This window comes from Carassius gibelio, chromosome B2 (genome assembly GCF_023724105.1).
Source record: "Carassius gibelio isolate Cgi1373 ecotype wild population from Czech Republic chromosome B2, carGib1.2-hapl.c, whole genome shotgun sequence".
NCBI lineage: Eukaryota > Metazoa > Chordata > Actinopteri > Cypriniformes > Cyprinidae > Carassius > Carassius gibelio.
In genome coordinates, this window is record NC_068397.1 from 838597 (window position 1) to 860378 (window position 21782).

Genomic DNA, 21782 nt, shown 5'->3' on the forward strand with positions numbered 1-21782 from the left:
TCTGTTTGTACATCACTGATGAAATAAGCAGTTGTGTAACTGATCATGTGACTTCCTTTATACAGACAGTCAGATGTTCTTGTTTTCGACAGAATCGTTCTTTAGCTGGAAAACATGATCATCAGGTTTTACACAAACTTGAGGAGTTCATTCAGCTTGAGAGCTGCTGTTATTAAGACCAAAGAGAGACAACCCTACTACATTCTAGTAATCAGACTTTATCTTACTGCAATACTCTTGATGACACTGGAGGCAGTGTTTCTGCATTCAAAGACATTCATAAGCACAGACAGAGAACACTATTATCAAAATATATTTTATTCTGGACTTTTCATTTAATCTGACTCAAATCACAACAGTCAAATCAACATCGCAGTGAGTGATTTCTGCTAGAGAGTGAGCAAAACAGGAAACATAACTAAAGAGAGAGAAAAAAACTAGATTAAAGATTACCTAAAGTGAGACAAAAATCACTGAACAAGTATTTACATGGTCCAAGATGTTTTGATATGCCCATGTACGTGCCTTTGCTTAGAGCTAAAAACATCAATAGAATTACAAAAGATTTTAAAGTACAAAATTTCAAAGGGCTGTGGACACAGCAAGCAGAGTGCTAGGCTTCGCGGACCAAGAGAAGCACACGCTTGCACGCACACTGTAAAAACTATATCTCTTTCAAATTAAAACATTATAAAATACCATTCCACTGTCATAGACAATATAATAAATAGCAACCTTTTCGTACAATCTACTTGTTGATTATATTAGAGCAAGCTTCAAAATACTCATCTTAAAAAAAAAAAAAAAAAAAGTTAAGAAAAATCAGAACATTTTGATACTTTTAGGAGGGGATGCAGGTTATACTTGATCCGTGGAAAGAAAAAGGCATTTGTTAGCATTTTGGACTACGCTTATAAAAAAAAAACAAAAAAAAAACACTGTTATATAGATTTAAACCAGCCGCCTCACCTCTAAGAATCATCAGAAGATCTGGTTTATTCAAGTAAATGTTTAATGTCACTCAAGTAATTTCAGTCCAAAGGATAAAAAATCTTTTAAGTGCTCGTTGGATTTCATTGGAGTATGTGCTGTAAAGTGCTGAGAGGCGACACGAGTGAGCTGGAGAAAAGCTGCTTCTCTGGCCTATGACTGTCTAATGGTATTTTATAAAGACACGTGACAGCATCTCGTGAACTCTAAATCAGCGTCCCACCACCTGAAGAAACCAGGCACTGAGAAATCCCAAACGTTAAAATCCATACAACAGTAGCATGTAATAATAAAAATACCTGTGGTCACGTTTACGTTTTTCCACGTCAGTTTCTGTTCACACCCATACCATCACTGCGCAATGACATCGTTTTACAAAGGAAAAGAGTGAGCAAAATGAGAGAAAACGGAGCCGGACTTTGAACTTTTACTTTATCACTGCCTGACTGGAACTGAATAAAAATCGCACCGACCCATATGTTACAATCACACACATACCAGTTCACTGAAGGAGTAATGACCAGACCGGATCAGTCAGAGCTCGGACTTCTATAGCAAAACAGTTAACAACGCAACACTAAAGAAAGGACATCAAACTGGAGGAACAAATCTTTGTAATAAACATTAAGTGAGATGTTATGTTAAATACCAATGTAGGAGAACATTGGTATTTAACATGACACCCCCTCCCCAAAGAAAAAGAATGAATAACCTGATAGCTATGTTTTCTGTAACAGCGAGAGTGAATGTGCCGTTGCGTTTTTAGGGTGGGCCTATCGGATATTTTAAATGTCCAGGCTTCAGCTATGAGTTTCACCCATTCATGCACTGCAAGTTCAGGTTTGTCTTTCCACAAAGTTGCATAGGTTGTATAAAATGACACAGGGCATTCGTTTTAGAAAATATAGTCGAGTAATTTAATAGGATTTATGTACTCTTATAACTCTGTATTTAAAAAGAAAAACAAAAAAAAACAAAAACAAATTATTTCTCAAAGTTTGGCAAAAAAAAAAAAAAAAATCCTTGAGCATTTTTGGAGAACAGTTCCAAAAGTCGCAGAGCCACTAAACATACAGTGCCAATACTCTGAATTGTCAATATCACGTGGCCACGAGTTTGCCATATTCAACTGCTCTGCTCTAGAACTCATGCAGTTAGATCTAAACCATCACTGAAGCGCTGACGTGTGCAATATGTGCACGACAGCGGTGTGGACCGTGGCCCTCTGGGTTTGGAATGATGAACACAGGAAGTAATGAGGTGTGTGTGCATAAGTGGTGTATTTCTCTTGTGTCCATTGTGTCCGTGTATAACAGTTCTCTGGCACACTGATTTCGTTTGTGTCGTAAGTGTCACCGTTGCTCTGGGATGTGGTCTGGCGCCTCACGCGTGGACTACAGCAGTGGATGATGGGCCAGGGACAGTCGGTAAATTTGGCTGTGCACACATTCATAGTCGGTCCATGGCTTCCCAGCGGCAGTGTCATTTCCTTAGGTCTAATACACAAACCTAAGAAAGGGAAGAAAAGTGATTATGACTTAGATGCACTTTGATTTATGGATTATTATGGAAACTCATTTCCACCGTGGGATTTAAAAAAAGCCTAATAAAACTTGTTACTGCGATTTTATATCTTAAAATTGCAACTTTCCTCACAAATCTTTCTGGTTATAAGGCCCAGAATAAAAAATAAAAATACTTTTTCTCTCACAACAATCATGACTTTTTCGTGCAATTGTGACTCTTTGCAGATCAGAATTTTTTTTTTTTTTAATAGACATTTTTCCTGAATATGGAAGTGATTCTTAACTGGAATGATGCTTTGATTTTCTGATCTCCGGTGTTTCTAATCAAATAAGTGTATATTCTGAGCTGATAATCTAATGTTAAACCTATTAAAATATTTATATATATAAATATTTGTAAAAAAGCACATGGATCCTTAGCACCATCACTTCACAGTGTCACAATGACCGTCATTTGCCCCACTGCTCACAGCTTCATGAGTGTGTAGATGACACAAAGATGCTGCCGATGTTAGCTACATTAAAAACAGATGGGCACTACTTGAAATACTTCATATGGAGACCAAAACAGAAGAGCATCCAATTGGAAGTTGATATTAAGCAGATGTAATTATTTTGTTCAGATCAAAATGTTATGGCATTGTATGTCACAATTGTGAAATTAAACTGTAAACCTTTTCTAATTTTCTGCTAAGGTTTGCATATGGTGTATAATTGTCCCAATATATCGCCTTGATTATAGTAATTGCAACATATCGTATTAGTGCTGCAACGACGTCATCGATTACGTAGACTACAAAAATACGTCGACGTGCGTGAAATGCGTCGACGCATCACACTGTTTGTTTACATCTCGCGTAATGGCATACTGGGAATGGAGAAAGTTGCATTCTATCAAAAAAACAGACCACTGTAATCAAAAGTATGGGAATACTTTAAACAGAGGACAAATAAAATGGCCCTTTGTTCCCTTTGCAAAACCGACATGGTGTACCACAGCAGCACAACTGCGATGCGCGAGCACCTCAGAGGAAAACATCTTTGCGCTCACCGGTGTTACAGTTTATCTGGTTACCGTGTGATCTGATAACCAACTTCCTGTTTCAGGTCTGATATTCTTGCGCTTGTGTCATTCTGAAAAGTTGAGATGTTTTTAACTCGATGCGGTGTGGACGCGCCTGGAAAAAACGAGCTTCCATTATGAGCTAGCTTATCGCGCGCCTACATTGGAAATAATGAACTTGAGCGCGCAAAAGATGTGATATGCGAACGGCCCCTTAAAAGACAGCGCGCCGCGAGACAACAGTCACAAACCACCGAGCTACCCTGAATCAGCTCCAGATCTCTGGAAACCATGCTAAACCATAGCAGAACCCTGACTACATTTTATGGTTTGTGATGCTAAAGAACATTTCATGGCTACTGTGGTTTAATTATAAACGCTATCATAAACTCATATTTACCATAGTAAAATAATTTTCTTTGCCTCTTTATTATTTTATACTGTAAAAACTTAAACCACATTGGATGAAGATGAATAAAGGTTGAAATATTACATTAGAAGTTGTACTTATATTTTTTTTTGTAAAGTTATCCAAAGGATTCATAAGATAATTAAAAAAAGAACATTTAGATTATTTTTTTGTAATTAAAATGATCGTTAGATTAGTCGACTAATCGAAAAAATAATCGTTAGATTAGTCGACAGAAAAAATAATCGTTAGTTGCAGCTCTATATCGTATCACAACCCTGGTATCGTGATACGTATCGTATCGCCAGATTCTTGGCAATACACAGCCCTAGAAAACAAACACCAGATCACGAGCTGATCGCCCCAAAAATGTGTGCACTTCACTTAGAAACGTGCAGCAAAATCAGACTTGATGAATGGATTGAGCCATATTGTGCTTTTGCTTTTAGTTAGTTTGACAGATAAAGAGGGAACAAAAAAATACATTTCATACAGCTATTGTAAAATAAATTACTTGTTTTTATACATTCAAATAATTAGACATGCTAAAACAGAATTTGGTAACAATAAAATATATGGTGTGAAAAAATAGAACATTTCAGAGCACAAAATGTAATTTTTTGTTAAACTTAATACATAGAGATTAAATTGTTTAAGTTTCATCATTTTAATTAATAAACATGCTTTTTGATTAATAAAATTTTATTCAACCATTATAAAGGAGTCAAGAAAAAATTAAATGGATAAAAATGGAATCCAGAATTTGGGAAAAAATAAAACGGATTTCATAGGGCCCTACTTTTGTGCTTATTACAAGTAAGGAAGGAACGCTGGCACATTGCATTCTCAAATGCATGTAAAAGCGACCCGAAGCCGAAAAATGGATGGAGCAGCATTTACTGCAAACTAACTGATACTGACAACCACTGGTGAATAATGAACCGCTTACGTGTAAGAAGGTTCATTATTTTGGTTTAATTTTAATTAATCATGCAGCCCTACTTAAAACTATAATGGCTTTCAAACAGATTCAGTTCAAGCGGAGTCTACATCATAGCCAAAGGACATCTAAGTGACTTTGCTTTGCAACACAGAAACTCACCGATCCATCTGATGCACTTGCGCCCACTTTGTCTCCAGTGGAGTTCCAGCATACTTCAAAAATCCCCCCCGTCCCTCTGTAGCTGTTGACTAAAGCACCACTCTGTCGGGAGGAAAATGAAACCCAAGTTAAAAACACCAATCATAGTAACAGATCATTATTTTAGCCAGCCCAGTTAATGGCGAGCAGATGAAATCCATTCTGTTTAATCGAAGTGCACACTTTAATATTGAGAACGACTATATCGTTATAGTTATCATCCATGGTGTGAACAGTACTTAAGTCTGAAACACTTAAGTATATTTATCAAAACACTCAATAGACTGGTCTTATGCCTAAACGTCTAATTTAGGCTATAAATGGCTAAACTAAAGTTGGAAGGTAGAACATTTTAAAGCTGAATATTAAAAACAATCAAATATGACATTATTTTATTTACAAAACAAAAATGAAACTATAAGTGCTGTCAAACAATAAATCGCATCCAAAATAAAAAAAGTTTTTATTTACACTTATGTATAAAGACATACATACAGCACGTTTTGAAAATATATAATTTATATTACATAAAAATATATTAAATATATAAATGTAGCATATTTTTCTTAAATATATACATGCATGTGTGTGTATTTATATATACACATAAATATACACAGTACACACACAATGTAAACAAAAAGTTAAATTTTGGATCAGTGTTAATTTTGTCAACGAAGACGAGGACGTCTGTGATTAAGATAAGACATTGGCGAGCTAAACCTAATATCTGATGATCACAACAATGATGAAATTTATGCCGGTCCTCATTAACATGACGAGAAGGACAATAGTATTATTGGAGGACTACCGGACATTCTATATACATCCTATAGTAGGGATAGGGATACGATGACCAGATGTCCCGTTTTTCCCAGGAATCACAATTCATTGTTGATTAACTTAGCGCGCCACTTCTTCGGTTTTCATATACAACGCACAATCAGTTCTCAGTGCCCAAACAACAGCAGTCCAGATGTCTGTCGTGTAGACAGAGTATCTCACGTAGGCCTAAATACAGTTATTTAAGTGAATGTGAAAAGGAGGGTGAAAACTGAACGTGTGTCAGTATTACATGTATGCCTTCTGTCTTAAAGGAACAGCAGTCCTATTACGTACCTATCCGTGTCATTAATGGATTTTTTTTTTTTTAAATAAATGCATACGTTAAGTAAAGCTACTGTTTAAAAAAAAATAAAAAATAAAATAAAGTATCTATATTATATATGAACAACTAGATTTTTTATAAGTTGCTCCCTTTTCACTACTCTTTAAAGGGATAGTTCACAGAAAAAATATATATTTTTTTCAAATTCAATCCTTAATTCAAATTTCTCATAAGCTTAATTGATTTGGTCTAAAGAGAGAAGAATTCATGATTATTTTAATTTGAAGAATACATATAAAATAGCTACCAAAACAAATGTTGTTAACTGCAGTTTGACTAAAATATTAAGCATTTTTCGTCTCAAGATAAAGGTTAAGACTAAATCAAAAATGCCTGTCAAAATTAACACAGTTTTGGATGCGATTAATCATTTGACAGCACTAATAAAAATGAAATGGATGAGTTAGATGTGATTGTGAAGGCTGTAATGGAATTTGCATTGTTATATTATCTGTTAGCATTTTATATTATTGATATTGGACTGTATTAGATGTATTTTGTTTTCAACGGTGTCTAATAAAATGAAGACTTTAATATTTTCATGTGAATATGTAATGAGTATTAGTTTGCTCAAGAGCCTACAGTACCTGTGTGTTCCAGATATGGACACACTTGTCGAAGGAACCGCTGGCCAGGTGCCGCCCATCTGGGCTGAATGCCACGCTGTAGACGGGCTCCTGGTGTTTGGTCAGTGTGTGGATGCAGGCGCCACGCTCCGCGTCCCACAGACGCACCGTTGAATCAAACGACGCACTTGAGGCAGAAAATAAGAAAACAGCTACTCAATGTGCATAATATATACAAGTTCTAAACTGAAAATAGATACAGATTTGACATTTAGCCAATCAAAATCAAAATAATACTTAAAAAGGACAGGCTTTCCAAATGAAGAGTGACGGTGGTGATGTGTATGATCATATTACCCCGATTTTATCTGAACTGGCTACCTTTTAACTTCTGTATCAGTTACAAATTATTATTACTTACCCACAAGACCCGAATGGTTTAGCTCCTGCTTACCTAGCTAGTCTTCTACCGCACTACAACCCATCATGCTCCCTAAGGTCTAAAAACGCTGGACTTTTGGTAATTCCTAGGATAGCAAAGTCCACTAAAGGAGGTACAGCTTTTTCACATTTGGCTCCCAAACTCTGGAACAACCTTCCTAATAGTGTTCGGGGTTCAGACACACTCTCTCTGTTTAAATCTTAATTAAATTCAAATAATGCATGTCATAATCTTGTACTGCAGTTATATCTGATCAAATACGCGTTATTATTCTTTAGCTTGGGTTGAACAAGTCCTTTTTGCTTGGTTGCAGCTATGCTAAATTATGTCTCTATTTGTTTCTCTGTTTTGCGTAACTAGGATTTACACAAGCTTCAGTCTGGATCCAGAACACCTGAGAAGAGATGATGCTGACCCTCAGAGGACCTCAGATGATGCCAACCCTGAAACAACATAAACTACCAAATTTTGCTACAAGTTTGATTGCAACATATAATCATTGCTGTTAATAGTGTTCATCGCCTGTTTGATTAAGTCATTAACTGAATTTTACTGTACATTTCTGCCATGTACATCAATTTCACATAGTCGCCTCTGACAAGCTACTACTAAATATATTGTAGAAACTTTATTTTCTTGAAAGCTGCCTTGCAACGATTTGTATCATGAAAAGCACTGTACAAATAAACTTGAACTGAACTGAGTGGTGGCTGGTTGTGTACCTGGCCAGCATGAGGTTGGCATTGGGGTTGTTGGTTCCAGGGCCAGTTGGGCTCCATTTGATGGTGTAGATCTCCTTACTGTGGGCTTGCAGGTCATGAACACAAGTGTCCTGTTTCATGCTCCAAAGCTAATGTTCGATAAAAAAACACAACATCAGTGATTATAACACTTACTCACTCAATCAAAGTGCACCTATTATGCCATTTCCAACATTGCTTGTCATGCAATGTGTAATGTAGCTGTATGTGAATGTAAATGATATGCAAAGTAAAAAAGCTGAAAGTGCACAATAAATAAAGTTATTGGCTCGCAAAACATAGAATTGACTCTGAACAGCTGAAACGAGTCGTTAGTACCACTTCAGGATAGACATACATTATGCAAATGTGTTATGTTCTCCATTGGCCGGCCGCAAACACTTCATTCTACTGACGACTGCTTCTTTAATCTCAGGGAGTTCAATGCAAGATTCACAAAACGCTTGCTGTTGAAAGATGGATCAGTACCCTGTCTATTTGGACCAGCTGTTCCACTGAATCACAACCTCCAAGTATGAGAAATAATAGAGGTTTATATTTTCTAAAGAGCGTTCAATATACAAACTATTGAAATAGGAGTATCATTTTCGAAATGCACCGTAGACCAATCACAACAGACTGGGTCATCTGACCAATCAGAGCAGAGCAGGCTCAAAGAAAGGAAGGGTTTAGAGAGAATCAATCTTTGAACAGCTTCGAACAAATCGTTTGAGAATCTTTGGGAAATGAGGTGATATTAAATGCATATTTGGAGAAAACTAAAGATTTTTTTGACCTTGCAAGCATGTAATCCTTTTGTAGGAGACTTATAATTCAATTTGACTTATAATTTAATAAATTCAATTTGAAGCACCATAAAAATGGTGTAATAGGAGCACTTTAATGCAAACACATTAGTAAAAAGCTAAATCATCCAAAGTGAGACGGTTGGTTGTAATCTCACCTTTAGGGTCATGTCATCAGAGCAGGAGGCCAAGAGATTTCCTGTTGGATCCCATTTGATTGCATTGACTTCATTCTGAAGATAAACGTGTGCAAATCATCAGTGATGTAATCCATTTTATATGTATTATACATTTAACTAAAGGATCCTGCAAGCATTTTGATTCCCAACACCCCCACCCTTTACTCGTACTGCACAAAAATTGTTTCAATAACAGGGACTTATTATTGTAAATGCAGATCCAATGTGTTCTGGTTAAACTATTTTTATTTACTTATTGCTAAGGTTTGCATATGGTGGTGTGTTCTTACCAAATTTTGCTATAAGTTTGATTGCATCAAATAATATAATTGATGTTAATAGTGTTCATTGACTGTTTGATTATGTCTAATTGATTTTTCTGTACATTTCTGCCATATGTTCATAAACTGACAATCACCACTGATAGGAGACTACGAAATATTGTAGAAACTTAATTTTCTGTAAAGTTGCTTTGCAATGATTTGTATTGTAAAAAGCGCTAAACAAAGAAACTTGAATTGAACGGTGTTCTTAATGACAGCTTTCCTAAAAATAGATCCTATTCCTAAAATAAGAAATATCCCAATATATCGCCTTGCTGACAATATAGCAATGTATTGCAAGATTATTGGCAATACACAGCCCTACCAGCAATGCTGATATCATGGGCTTGATTCCCACATAATGCCTGAACTATAAATGTGTCGTCTGCAAGCAGCGTAAGTCACTTTGGATACAAGTGCCTGCCAAATGCAGAAATTTGGATTTGTTTACTAAATATTTCGTACACGAGACAAATTAAAAACAAAACTGAAAATGTCTATTGAAAATTAAACGGGTACATGTATTTTGGTCATCATGGTAATGCATTTTCCACCATAATAAAACTGAACATTTATGTGTAAATTCAAACAATTGAAACTGTTAAGGTCATTTTATTAAGATATATTTACAAGGATAGAGAATTATATCTGTTTTTTTTAAATATGCAGCCTGTTCTGTTTTATGTCTGTGTAAATTATATTACATTACATTAGATTAAATATTAATAAGAATAAATATATTTATATAATTTCTTTGGTTTCATCCATTGTTCTGACCACCAAAATGTTTTTAGTTTACAAAAAAAAATATATATAAATAAAGCCTCAAATGTGAGATGGATATTTGTATGCATGTATGTGTACACACAACATGCTTTTTTTGATTGTTCGGTATGATTTAAAAAAAAGTGTGATATTTCTGACTGCAAAACTTTACAGGGTCTATATCACTTTTTAGGGTTTCTGAGAGACTAAAGAGTCAATGCAAAAAGAAAACAAAAAACAAGTAAATATTGATGAAGATTCAAATTTAAATATATGCAACGGTAGAACATCTAATGTAAGTGGCTTACTGTGTGGCCCTGGAATGTTTTGACTGGTCTGTCCTGGCCCAGTTTACACACGTGAATGCACATGTCCGTGCTGCAGGATGCAAACGTGTTGTTGCTCTGCCAGTCCACGTCCAGAGCCGGAGCTGCAGGCGGCAAATGCAAACTACATCATTCCTGACCATTCTTTTGAAACTAGCTAAATGTACATTTGGGTGACAAGGAAAAAGTTTTCTAAATTGAAACCAAAAGTAGATTTCTATCTATAATAATGAACCCTTCTCAGTGGGCATTAAAAAAAAAATCCCACAGCTATACAGAAATACTACGAAGATCTTGCAGTTCCCATCACAAACAACACAGCTGAGAAAACCTGCCATGCATGTTTATTAATGTGCATTAATTAGTGTATTTAACAGAGTTTTCTCTTAGTTCTCAACTGGATTAGCAAGAAGGTCATGATCAGATAAATGAATGTCCTGCTTGTGGTGATTTTTGTAACTCACCTGAATGGAATGGAAACTGCTGTTTGGCCTCTCCTGTGTGTGCGTCCCAAATAATGGTGGTCTGAAAGGTGCAGATTCACATTAGCATCTTAACCTCACCACATCATCTTATTTTGACAGTATATGATAACCACATAAGATTATACTGTACCTTATCAACACCAGCGCTGAGGATAAAATTCCCTTTCTTGTTCCACTTTAAAGCAAATATGGGACCTTTGTGCTGCCCCAGTGTACTGGCAAGATTACCTGACAGTTATGGGACACCTATTAGATAAACAGGATTTTGTAATTGATGATGTTATGATTTGTGTATAAAGCTCACCATCTTTAGTCCATATCCTGGCAAAGCCATCATAGGATCCTGTGGCGAGAAGTGTACCTTCACTCTGTCCAACACAAGAGACAGAAAAACATGAATCGGAGTGATTTGTTCTTTGCATGTAGTGTGTGGAAAAAAGAAAGTGGCTTAGATGCAAACGTTGCATGCAGGGTTACTGCAGTTCACAAGTGCTAGTCCCAGCACTCACATTCCAGTCCAGTGAGGTGACGTCTTTGTTACTGGGTACATCCTGCCCCCCCTCCCGAATGCAGTGCCGCAGCACCAGCTGAGTGGATCCTCCCGCACTGCCCTCACTCAGGTTCCAGATCCGTGCGGTTGAGTCTCCAGAGCTGATGGCAACAACAAAACAGATGAATTCCCATTCAAAAAGTACAGGACATTAGGCTAAGACATGCAAAACAATAACTGGACTTCAATAACAATAACTGGACTTGCTACAGCCAATACATGCACAGACGTGCTGTGCAGATCATGTAAGAGATACTGCTGGTGCACATATAAAATGACCTTTAAATACAACACACATGCATTCCCCTGTTGCAGATCTATACAGGTGGAGCTGGGGATTGAGGAGGGTTTCTAAAGCGCACTACAACTTCTACAGCAAGCTTTAGCCAACTACTTGAACATTATGCAGCAAACTCATTGGCTGCTGATGTGAAAGAAATCAGTCAGCTGCACTATGTGAATAATGGTTTGATTATATCAGACTGAGATAGAAACCATCATGCTGCAACCATCTAGAGTTTCATGACAGAACTTTGTATTCAAATTCACAGTTTGAGATAATAAACTTTGGATTTGGCTTAGTACCGACCCAGATGCCAGCAGATCGCTGACAGGGTTCCAAGCACAGATGAAGACCTCAGACTCATGGCCCCGCAGCACCATGGCTTTACTGGCTGGGATCTCCACTGTCCTGTCCACCTCCATCATGTCGGAGTGGTGATCTGTCAAAACAAGAGGCTTTATTAGGGAAGAGACAACAACAGTAGATTCTACAATGGATCACAATTCTCTCTTCTATGATTCTGAGATAGTTTTTTTCTGTACGTGTGAGAAGGCACACTTGTGTACACCAGAGACAGTTGTACTCTGTTTGCTGCCAATTAGGCCCAAAAGCACACAAAGCCATCAAGTAAATAAACCTTTTTTCATGGCTGAAACCAAATACAAGAAAACCATGGATTTTTATTGAGCAGTATATACACATTGTGAGAAACTTTGCTTGAGCGAGTGAGGTTTCATTGTTTTTCTTTCCGAATGCTCTAAGAAGGCATCTTTTATGCCGTTTGGAATGCAGTTATAATTTGATAAACTAAGCTCACTTACTGACAAACTTCTGCTTTCAAATGCTCAAGAGCCCTTTGTGTCTTTGTTCTGAAAGTTAGTTTGGAGCATAAGGTTGTGCGTGACTTCATGTAAGCAATTATGTGATTGTGAGTTTAATGTAAACAGTCAGTTATGTCAGTTAGGACAGGATAAAACATTGATACATTTAAATAGATTTGTACATTAGTGTGACTACAGCCTATTAGCATCGCAGACGTCTATGACATTAGCAGTAATAGTCAGACAGGAATAATGCTGCGGAAAAAGATACTGTGCTTTTCTGGAAAAATTTAGATACTTAAAACACTCTCAGACACTGAAAACACATTTTGTTCTTTGCCTGTAATGAGTTTCTTTTTTCCCATTTATTTATACTTGCTTTGATGTTTTGAATATTTATTTAGTCAAGTTAATAATTCTCAATGACTTTAAAGAAGTCATATGATGCGATAAAAATTTTTCCTTTCTCTTTGGAGTGTTACAAGCTATTGATACATAAAGAAGTCTCAAATCCAAAGAGATATTCTTTATCAAAATTAAGACTCTTCCACACCCCCCTAAAACAGCTCATTCAAACACGCCCCCACATCTCTACATCACTATGTGGTAATATTTGCATAATGCTGCCTAATTGTTCAAGCAAAGAAAGAAGGTGTGGTTTCAGACACTGCAGTTAGTGTTGAAGCATTCATGTCAGGGAGATACTGTGTGTATCTAGGCAAAAGTAAAAGCATTTTATTTGGCCTTCTGAAAGTAGATGCATTTAGAAATCTTTAAGATTACTTACAAAAGAACAGCAATGCATTTTATGGACAACCGTTTCGTGAACCTTGGAGAGGAGGTAATTCTGACTTTGCTACAACAATCTGGAACTTCTGAATCAGCTACTGGAAGGATCCTTTATTATTACGTATTTGCTATTGACTGTTCAAATGCTGAGTTTTGCACATCGCGTGTGTGCACGAGAGAAAGTATCTAAAAAAAAAAATCTAAGCTGTGTTTAACCGACAAACTGCGCAAATCAACGCTGATAATTAAACGTGGATTTGTGCAGCTTGTCAGTTAATAACAGCTCTGTGTAGTGTAGTATGTAGTGTAGTAACAGCTGCTCTACGTGAAATCACGCACCTGATGGAATTTACCGCTGATTAGAGAACCGGCTTTACTGACAAGATGCGCATTAATTATCGGACGGTATTTATTGTGCACCCCAAATTTTTATCAATGCCACAAATATGTAAAGAATATTAATCTGGGGTTTACAAATGAACTGTGTGTAAACTCGCAACCTGCCAATCCAAGATTAATTCCTAACCCAGGGTTAAGACTGAAAACAATAACCCAAGATTCACTTAAACCCAGAGTTGAGAATGACCAGGGATTAATGGCTAATCATCAATAATTAATATTGTGAAAAGGGTGGGTAAATGGTGACAATTTTTAGTTTTTGGTAAAGTCACAGGTTCAACCGTGTTATGGACTAAATAATATTCCTTATTAACAATTCCAACAGTTTTGACAAAGTAACGTGGGGCGTGAGCTTACTAGACAGCGTGTGAGATCCGTTCTCCTCTCCATTAGCTGTGTTCTCTCCATTCTTGGCCGCTGTGGTGCTGGAGGCGGCGGCAGCTTGCTGCTGAGCCAGTTTATCCTTATACACCTGCTGCCTCGTCTGCACCACGTCTGGCATCACTGCATCGATTAACGACAGCGACTCGATCGGTCGTCCATCAAACAGAGTACCGTCCTGTGACACGTTACACAACAGGTACAAGAACACTGAGTACAGATTGAGCACGTCTTGCATATGTAATGGGCAAGCTGTGAAATATCCATATCTGGTAGTAGTAGCAGCGCTGACCTCATTGATGCTGACTTCAGCCTCCACATACTGCAGGCCTTTCTGGATGATGGAGATGAGGGCAGCAGGGGGCACCAGAGCACCGTTGATGTTGGACTGGCTGATGTGGCTCTCTATGCCAAAGGTGAACGCTGAGTGCGAGAAGCCTGCAGGGGAAAGGAAGACAGCTCCTGTTACCATTTAGGAACAAGTATTTGCTAATAGTCAGGTCAAATGTATCCGTACTCAAAGAAACTTAAAAAATGTTACATAATTACAAATAACAAATTTGTCAGGCAGCTGATTTCAAAACAGGGTTATTCTCAAAACCATAAAAGCATTTTGTTACTAGAAACTAAACAACTGAAATTAAATGATTCAAATGACTAAACGAACAGTTAACTTGTTTTATTTTAGCTAGCTGCCAAGGCAATTTTTTTATTTTCGCTTGAGGTGCTAAAATAAATAAATCGTATAAATAAAAACTACTTAGACATAAAAAAAAAAACTTTTTTTACTAGAACTAAAATTAAAGTGACAAAAAAAACTACAATAGAAAATCAATGATAATAAACTCTCGTAAATAAAACTTGATGAGTATTTGCGTTTTAAACAACCCTGCACATTTCAAGAAAATCACCTGCATATGCAAATTCATTTAATGCTAGGCGACTAAATGTCAATTTTTTAGGATGTAAATTGTAGGAGGCAAATTGTTAAGAAATTACTGAAATAGTAAACTAACTAAAGTGAACTATATAGTGAAATACCACTGATATTAGCTCTGACAACTTTAAAAGATTGGAAAACTCCTGAGTAGTTTTTAGTATGTAATGTGGGTTCTAGGGTGTTCTGGGTGGTTTGTTAGGTGGTCGAAACAGGAACCAAAAATTAGTTCCTATGAAATAAACACGACAGAGGGCAAAAATCTGCCACTGCATGCAATATGAAACAGGAAACACAGAGTATGTTCTGTTAGCTGAAATGAAATTAGTGTGCAGATAATGAGCAGATACACACCTGACTCCTGCAGGTATCTGTAGACCAGGAAATTGACCTCATCACTGCTTACACTCATTTTGGATCCTGGGTGAACCAAGAGGTCAAGGCGAGAGTAGGGCCTGAAAAAACAAAGGCACGCTGTGTTACTGTGCTTCAGTAACAGCACAGAGCATGGACTTTACTGGACACACTTCATAAAGTACACACCTACTGGCAAATGTTCAGGGGCAGCTAGATTTTTGTAAAGAAATTTATAATTTTCTTAAAACATGGACAGGAATCTATAATGTTTCAAGATTTCTATTTCAAATAAAAGTTTTTTTTAGACTCCTTAAAATGCAATACTTTAAAGAAATTTGGTTCCCCCAAAAAAAGAACAGGCAGCAAACCAGTAAGGACGCTGATAAAATGTTATTATTAAATATTTAATCAAACTAAAAAATTATCATTTAAATTGTATAGGTCACAATATTACCAAACTTTTAACCAGCTGATAAAAAAAACATTAGCTGTCATTTATTTTTAAGTCATGCACATTACTTGTTATGGTTTTCTTCATAATTTTAGTATTTGAATTTTGCCTGCTGCTTTAACACTTTTTTTTTTTACCAATGTGAAAAAATATAAAGTTAAATGTTTTTTATTTTATAACTTCCTGACATAAAAAACATACAAAAATAGGTTTTAAGCAGTAGGTAGGTAGATAGATAGATATGAGAGTTCGACTCAGGAGTGTGATCACAAGTCCTGTAATTCTGCAAACAGCAGCGTGCGTACTTGACAACATCAATCAGCTCGTCTTGACTACTGCAGTTTTCCTCACTGTATATTTACAATAAAATGAAATATGATATCAAATACCACTGCCTCCTTTCATTTTCATTTAAACATATTACTAGATAAATTGAATACAGACCAAAGATTACCTGTTAGATTTACTCAAAATGAATTATATTTTATGTTTAACAACATCAAAACCAGCGACAAATGTCAGAAGGACTAGCTGAGTCGAGACTGCTCTCGTCGGTGAACATGTCTCCGAAATCAGCGAAACATTGCGCAAGCTTGCGTCCTTAAATGTTTAAACTGGCAAAGCTTAAATGAGTTTAAACACATTAACATGTGCTGTTCAGGTCTCATCTGTGAGCGCGCACTTTCACCACCCGGGTGATGACAGAATAAATGACTGCTCATATATCAAATATATATATATATATATATATTTTCCCCTCATTGCTGTTGTTGTAATGTCTGGAAAGGCCAGAATGTGCATCCATCAACAGAAACATATATTAGCTGAACCCTGTTTGTTTAACATGCTAAAACATATTACAGGTGCTTTGTCAGATTTAAGTTGAACCACAGTCCCAGCACGTACCGAACCGTGTGTGGTGAACCGAAAGTTTTTTTTCAGCGAACCGTCCCACCCCTAATAGATCGATAGATAGATGTAGTAAATCTATCTGACTGGCTTGTACAATTTATAATTTTTTTTTTTTTATCATCCCATACAGAATGACTAGATGTAGTAAACCTGCTCTCAGTAAACATGAGTAAACACAAACCGTTTAACCAAACAGAGAACTGAACCTGCCATCTTCAACTGAACTTTCTCATGGAAGACCATTTGAGCCCTGGGGAAATTTTCCAGCCATTTGCTCAGCACTGGACAGAACTGTTAGAAAGCTACACCGTAGGGACGGATATTGTGATAGGAAGAACTGCATGTGTTAAACAAGAGGAAATACTCCAGAAGAACTCTTACAGCCTCTTGTTCGGTCTTTAAGCCTCTTTCACAGTCTAATAAGCCTTCACGTTAAACAGCAACCCATCATATATAACACGACTCCCTGTTGTTTACAACGCATCACCAGCCCTGAAAGTGCAACGGTTTTCATATTGATAATCAAAGAAAATGTGCTTACACAACATTCTTAAGAAGTGCAAGATCAATTTTGGCTAAATGTCTTTACATTAAATTAGTTGATCAGACAGTCATAGCAATCACTGTCCAGGGTCCTCATTTATTTGCCCTGAAAGAAGCGTATGCCACTTCCTATGCAAAACTTGACGGGAAAATTTACACACCAGCACACAAGCTCTGAGTTAGGACTACAAACTCTTTTCCCTGGAGTGAGAAAATTAATGAAGCAAACAACTGTTTTAAACTCAGTTTTCATATCAATATACACATCTACATTAAATATTCCACCCTCGTTAGTGGAGATAAGCTCTGAAATTACATGTAGTCACTACGCAGAAGTTAAACCGAAATCATATGAATTTAGACATATTTGTAGTGGATGTGCTTGATCACTTTTCTGTGGCATTCTGTGTTTTAATGACAGCGAGGAGTGCTATAGGTGCACAATAATTCATCTTTAAACTAAACGGCTAAACTCGTGTTGTGAGAAAATATTTGCGGGAACAATGATCAACGATGCGCACTTACTTTGATGTTACGGCAGATACTGATTTGGTTTGAATAGGTCTAATGAGAATAGCTTATTGTTCAACTGCTGCTGCACAGAGGTGTTTATGTCTTGTGAAGACATCGCTACAACATTATGAAAAATAGCCTACTGTATTCGAAGAATACAACTTGAAGAAAACGGTACAATTTACATGTTTCCTTTTTAAAATACTTTGTCATTGACGCACCGAGTCAGAATACTTCATTTTCACTGCATGCGTTTCCACTAGAAAGAGCTTAAAGATGTGCACTTCATCCGCAAATCTGCATACAATTAATTTAAATTGTTTAAACAATTTAAATATTACTGGGCCCATGTAAAAGAATGGGATCAACTCTATTCTACAATATTTAACTGATTACTATTTTAAACAGTTTTGTTTTTATGGATATTTTGATGTGTTTATTCTATAACAAGAATATTGGATGATTTTTAGCAATAAAAATTGATGTATGGCTATGGCACAAATGGCATTTTTAGTCCGTATCTCAGATTTCCTTAATATGTCTTTGATGGTGTTAAACATGATGTCACATGGATGGGAATATGCACTGAAATGATACGCAGATGAGGCTATGCAAAGTAAAACTAGGTGTTGCAAGCTCCATATGTGATGATTTCGGGGAGACGGGGTGGAGATGCACGCGTATGCACAGTCTTCCCCTGACCAGGACTTATAAAGGGATTTTTGCACCATTTCTGGCGTACGCATGGTATTATAAATCTGAAAAATACTGTGCATACACTAAATCTAGCTTTTATGCATATGTACACTTTCAGGATGAAATCTACAGAGAATTGTATTAATCAGACCCCAGAACACTTAATTTCTTAAGAAAAAAGCACTGATTATTCAGACAGCAAAACTGTCTTTGTGTTTGTTTTTTTAATACCCATTAAATCTAAACAGTAGTTACTCAACTGGCACAAGCTGAATTCTGTCATTCAATCTAAGACCTTTTCAAACTACTTTTTATGCAATGAATGGTATTCAAGACTTCTTATGATTTTACAAGGTTGAATTTAACATATATACATGGTTTTTAAGGATCCCTGTTAATATAGTATGACACTTGCTTACCATGTTACCAAGTGTTGATTAGATGCTCATTCTCTTGCGATCCATAGGAGTTAAGTCAAATCAGCCTGTCAATAAAAGACAATGTATTAGATACAATCAGATGTACAGTACGTCTTTTATTTTTTTCTCTTTCATTAAGAAGAGGCAACAGTTCAACAGAATACATGTGAAAATTAAATTGCATTTTGTCTTAATCTAATTCAATGGTGTTTATATTTCACACACACACACACATATTTATATAGTCTTAGGGTAAATTTTTTGATCCACTTCAAATGTTGACTACTGTATGTGTATGTACATACAATCAAATCAACATTCCTGGCCACTCAAACTAATGATACTATTCTATTCTCCCATTTCAAGCACAAGTACAAAATTACTCATCACAAAATGTAATAATCAAAAGATTACATAAGAGTTACATTCATAAAGACACAGGTGCGGTCTCTAGAAAGTATCTGATATACTGGCAGGCTGTGACCTATTTCGCTTTAGCAGTCTAGCTCTGATCACACAGCTATCAAACCACTGAACTGGCAGCCAATGCTGATATCAACCTAAAACAAGCCTCTGAAACTACTAGCATGATACTTGCACTGCACTAGTAGTCGACCGATATGGGCTTTAAGTGGCTGACCACTGCCTGATATATAAAATATGAAAGATATGCAAAATATTTACTCAAAATCCATCAGAAATATTTGAAAAGAACAGCATTATCCACTAGTAGTAGTCAGGCTGTTGGCAGATACTGGAACTGACACTAATCTGGTAATCGAACTTCTGACGGTCCCCACTGACCTCGACCGTATTTCCCTACTATGGAAGTCAATGGAGACCAACAAAATTCTTCAAAAAACCTTCTGTTGTGTTTAACAAAGACGTGTATTTGTCATGAATCTGTATGTTCAGAACAACTTGAAAGTCTGTAAGGATGTGACTCAGTCATTCAGTAGTACAGGGTTTTTCAATTTAAGATACGTTCTAATAATTAGTAGTAAAGCAGTGTAAGATGAAAGCCTAATACAAGCTAAATATTTTCCTAAATATACATTTTTAATAGCATAAATAGGGTCTTAATACAAGAAACTGTATTTCTGCGGGGGTCCCCTCACACGAGGGTGATCATATTTAGGTGTCCGTGATGGTCACTAAAATAAAAAAATAGCAATTAACTTATTTTAATCAAATTTTTTTATTGTATTTGTATCAAATAGCTAAATGTCCTTCAGACGATATTAAACAAAGCAATATCATACATCACGGAGCAAAATCCTAATTACACAGCTGATATGATCATATAATCATCATCATCATCGTAAAACAGGTCGATTAGTCAAGTCTTAGAGAATTAATAGTTATAACACGTCATTAAGTTAAATTATCTAATAATTAATACACATTAATATATTTAGTTAATAAAACACAATTAAGTGCACAATTAAAAAACACAATCGAAATATATATATTTGTTTTTTATCTGATCGGAACATGTCACCCCGGAAGCATGTCATTCGATTATTAGCTTACGGCTAACGCACGTCGCATCATGGATAAACGTCACCGGAAACAACAGACTCCCCAAACAAATGCAAAAAAATGAGCGATTCTAGTTCAAGCACGTGGCTGCTTCCATAGCAACGCTGCTAACTAGTCGGTTGAACAAAAGCTAGTTGTTGTCTACGTCCATCTCGCGTGCACGGCGCGAGGAAGCAGGGCGCCCATCCCCCACCGCGCGGCCGCACGCGCTGCAGTTTCACTCTGTAAAAGCCACACTTCTAATGGCTTAAAAATGCAGTTCAGCCATCTAAAAACGCAAACGAAGAACGGCACGGTCAGCTCGCGCACAGCTGGGTTACGGGATGTGTTTGGGGCGACAGAGGGGCTCGTCTTACTCGTGCCGATGCTTCCAGTCTCGTCAACTGCTAGCTTCTGGAGCTAAAACACTGAACAAATGTGCCACAGTGCCGACGCAGATCCGACAGGAGGGTATCCCTCGACCTTTCAACTCCACTGTGATACTTCTGTCCTCGATTAATATCTATTTTCCTGCTTGTCCGTACGATAAATAAAGGAATAAAACAAACATTTAGCAGTTTATGGACAGCCAAGCGCTTCAGAGGAAGCCGACGGCCTCAGACTAGCAGTTGGTCGGAGACTTTCCAGGCGAAAATTGGATTATCGGACCAACGGGGTTTCCTGCCAGTCACAAAAATAAATATAATATAAAAAACGAGAAAATAAATAAAAAACAAACTCCTTAAACCTTATTAATAAAAAACGTAACATAAAACTGTTAAAGTTAATAAAATCGGATTGATGATCAACAACACGGTTGAATGCCCAACCCCCACCACTGAAACAAATGTTTTTTGCCTGGCTGGTCACTGCCAGTAATTCCGCCACACCCACAATCTCCTCCGCTCAGTCATTCAATAACAGACTGACATCATTGGTCTGCGTATTACACTGCTATTTTGAATATACCATACGTTTTCTAAAAGCATCGCAGCAGTGACTTACTATGAGTCCCTTGAGTATTACACCTGTTTTCTCCCTCTATAGCTGGAATATATATCACACACACACACACAAATAAAGTCTGGCCTATTTTAACTTAGGAGCCCCTGTACACCCCCCCCCCCCCCATTTGGGAGATGATGACACAACTATGAAACATCTCTGCAGATTGAGAACCCATCAGATAAACAACCAGCAGACCTGCTGTCCATTTGAATTACTGCTTTACACATCATAATCCATACTGTATGTAATTTTGTTGTGATTCCTCCATAATTT

At 36.8% G+C, this 21782-nt stretch overlaps 1 protein-coding gene across 4 annotated transcripts; it reads right to left on the reverse strand.

Annotated features, from left to right (window-relative positions):
• Positions 1–300: 300 nt before the first annotated feature.
• On the reverse strand, positions 301–21344 carry LOC127950445 (F-box-like/WD repeat-containing protein TBL1XR1). Of its 4 annotated transcripts, XM_052547505.1 has the most exons (16): positions 20879–21344; positions 18981–19045; positions 15444–15544; positions 14445–14590; positions 14129–14330; positions 12069–12201; positions 11439–11580; positions 11234–11297; positions 11060–11157; positions 10909–10969; positions 10427–10548; positions 9010–9084; positions 8028–8155; positions 6885–7050; positions 5091–5192; positions 301–2499 (listed from the first exon to the last, which is right to left on the reverse strand). In XM_052547505.1, the coding sequence occupies exons 3-16, from the start codon at positions 15499–15501 to the stop codon at positions 2473–2475; spliced, it is 1524 nt and encodes a 507-aa protein (XP_052403465.1). In that variant the 5' UTR covers positions 15502–15544; positions 18981–19045; positions 20879–21344; the 3' UTR covers positions 301–2472. The 4 variants fall into 4 exon arrangements, 3 of the variants coding, with proteins under 3 accessions (XP_052403465.1, XP_052403467.1, XP_052403466.1); XR_008152468.1 differs by lacking the exons at positions 301–2499; positions 5091–5192 and adding an exon at positions 7673–7748 and having other exon boundaries at positions 6965–7050; positions 20879–21190; XM_052547507.1 differs by lacking the exons at positions 301–2499; positions 5091–5192 and adding an exon at positions 7700–7748 and having other exon boundaries at positions 6967–7050; positions 20879–21190.
• Between the last annotated feature and the right edge of the window lie 438 nt (positions 21345–21782).

Coding starts and splice junctions, on each gene's coding strand:
- LOC127950445 (XM_052547505.1), bottom strand. CDS start 15,501: ATGAGTGTAAGCAGTGATGAGGTCAATTTCCTGGTCTACAGATACCTG. Junction 11,581..12,068: donor AGCGATCTGCTGGCATCTGG/GTCGGTACTAAG, acceptor TGTTGCCATCAG/CTCTGGAGACTCAACCGCAC. Junction 8,156..9,009: donor CTGATGACATGACCCTAAAG/GTGAGATTACAA, acceptor ATCGAACATTAG/CTTTGGAGCATGAAACAGGA.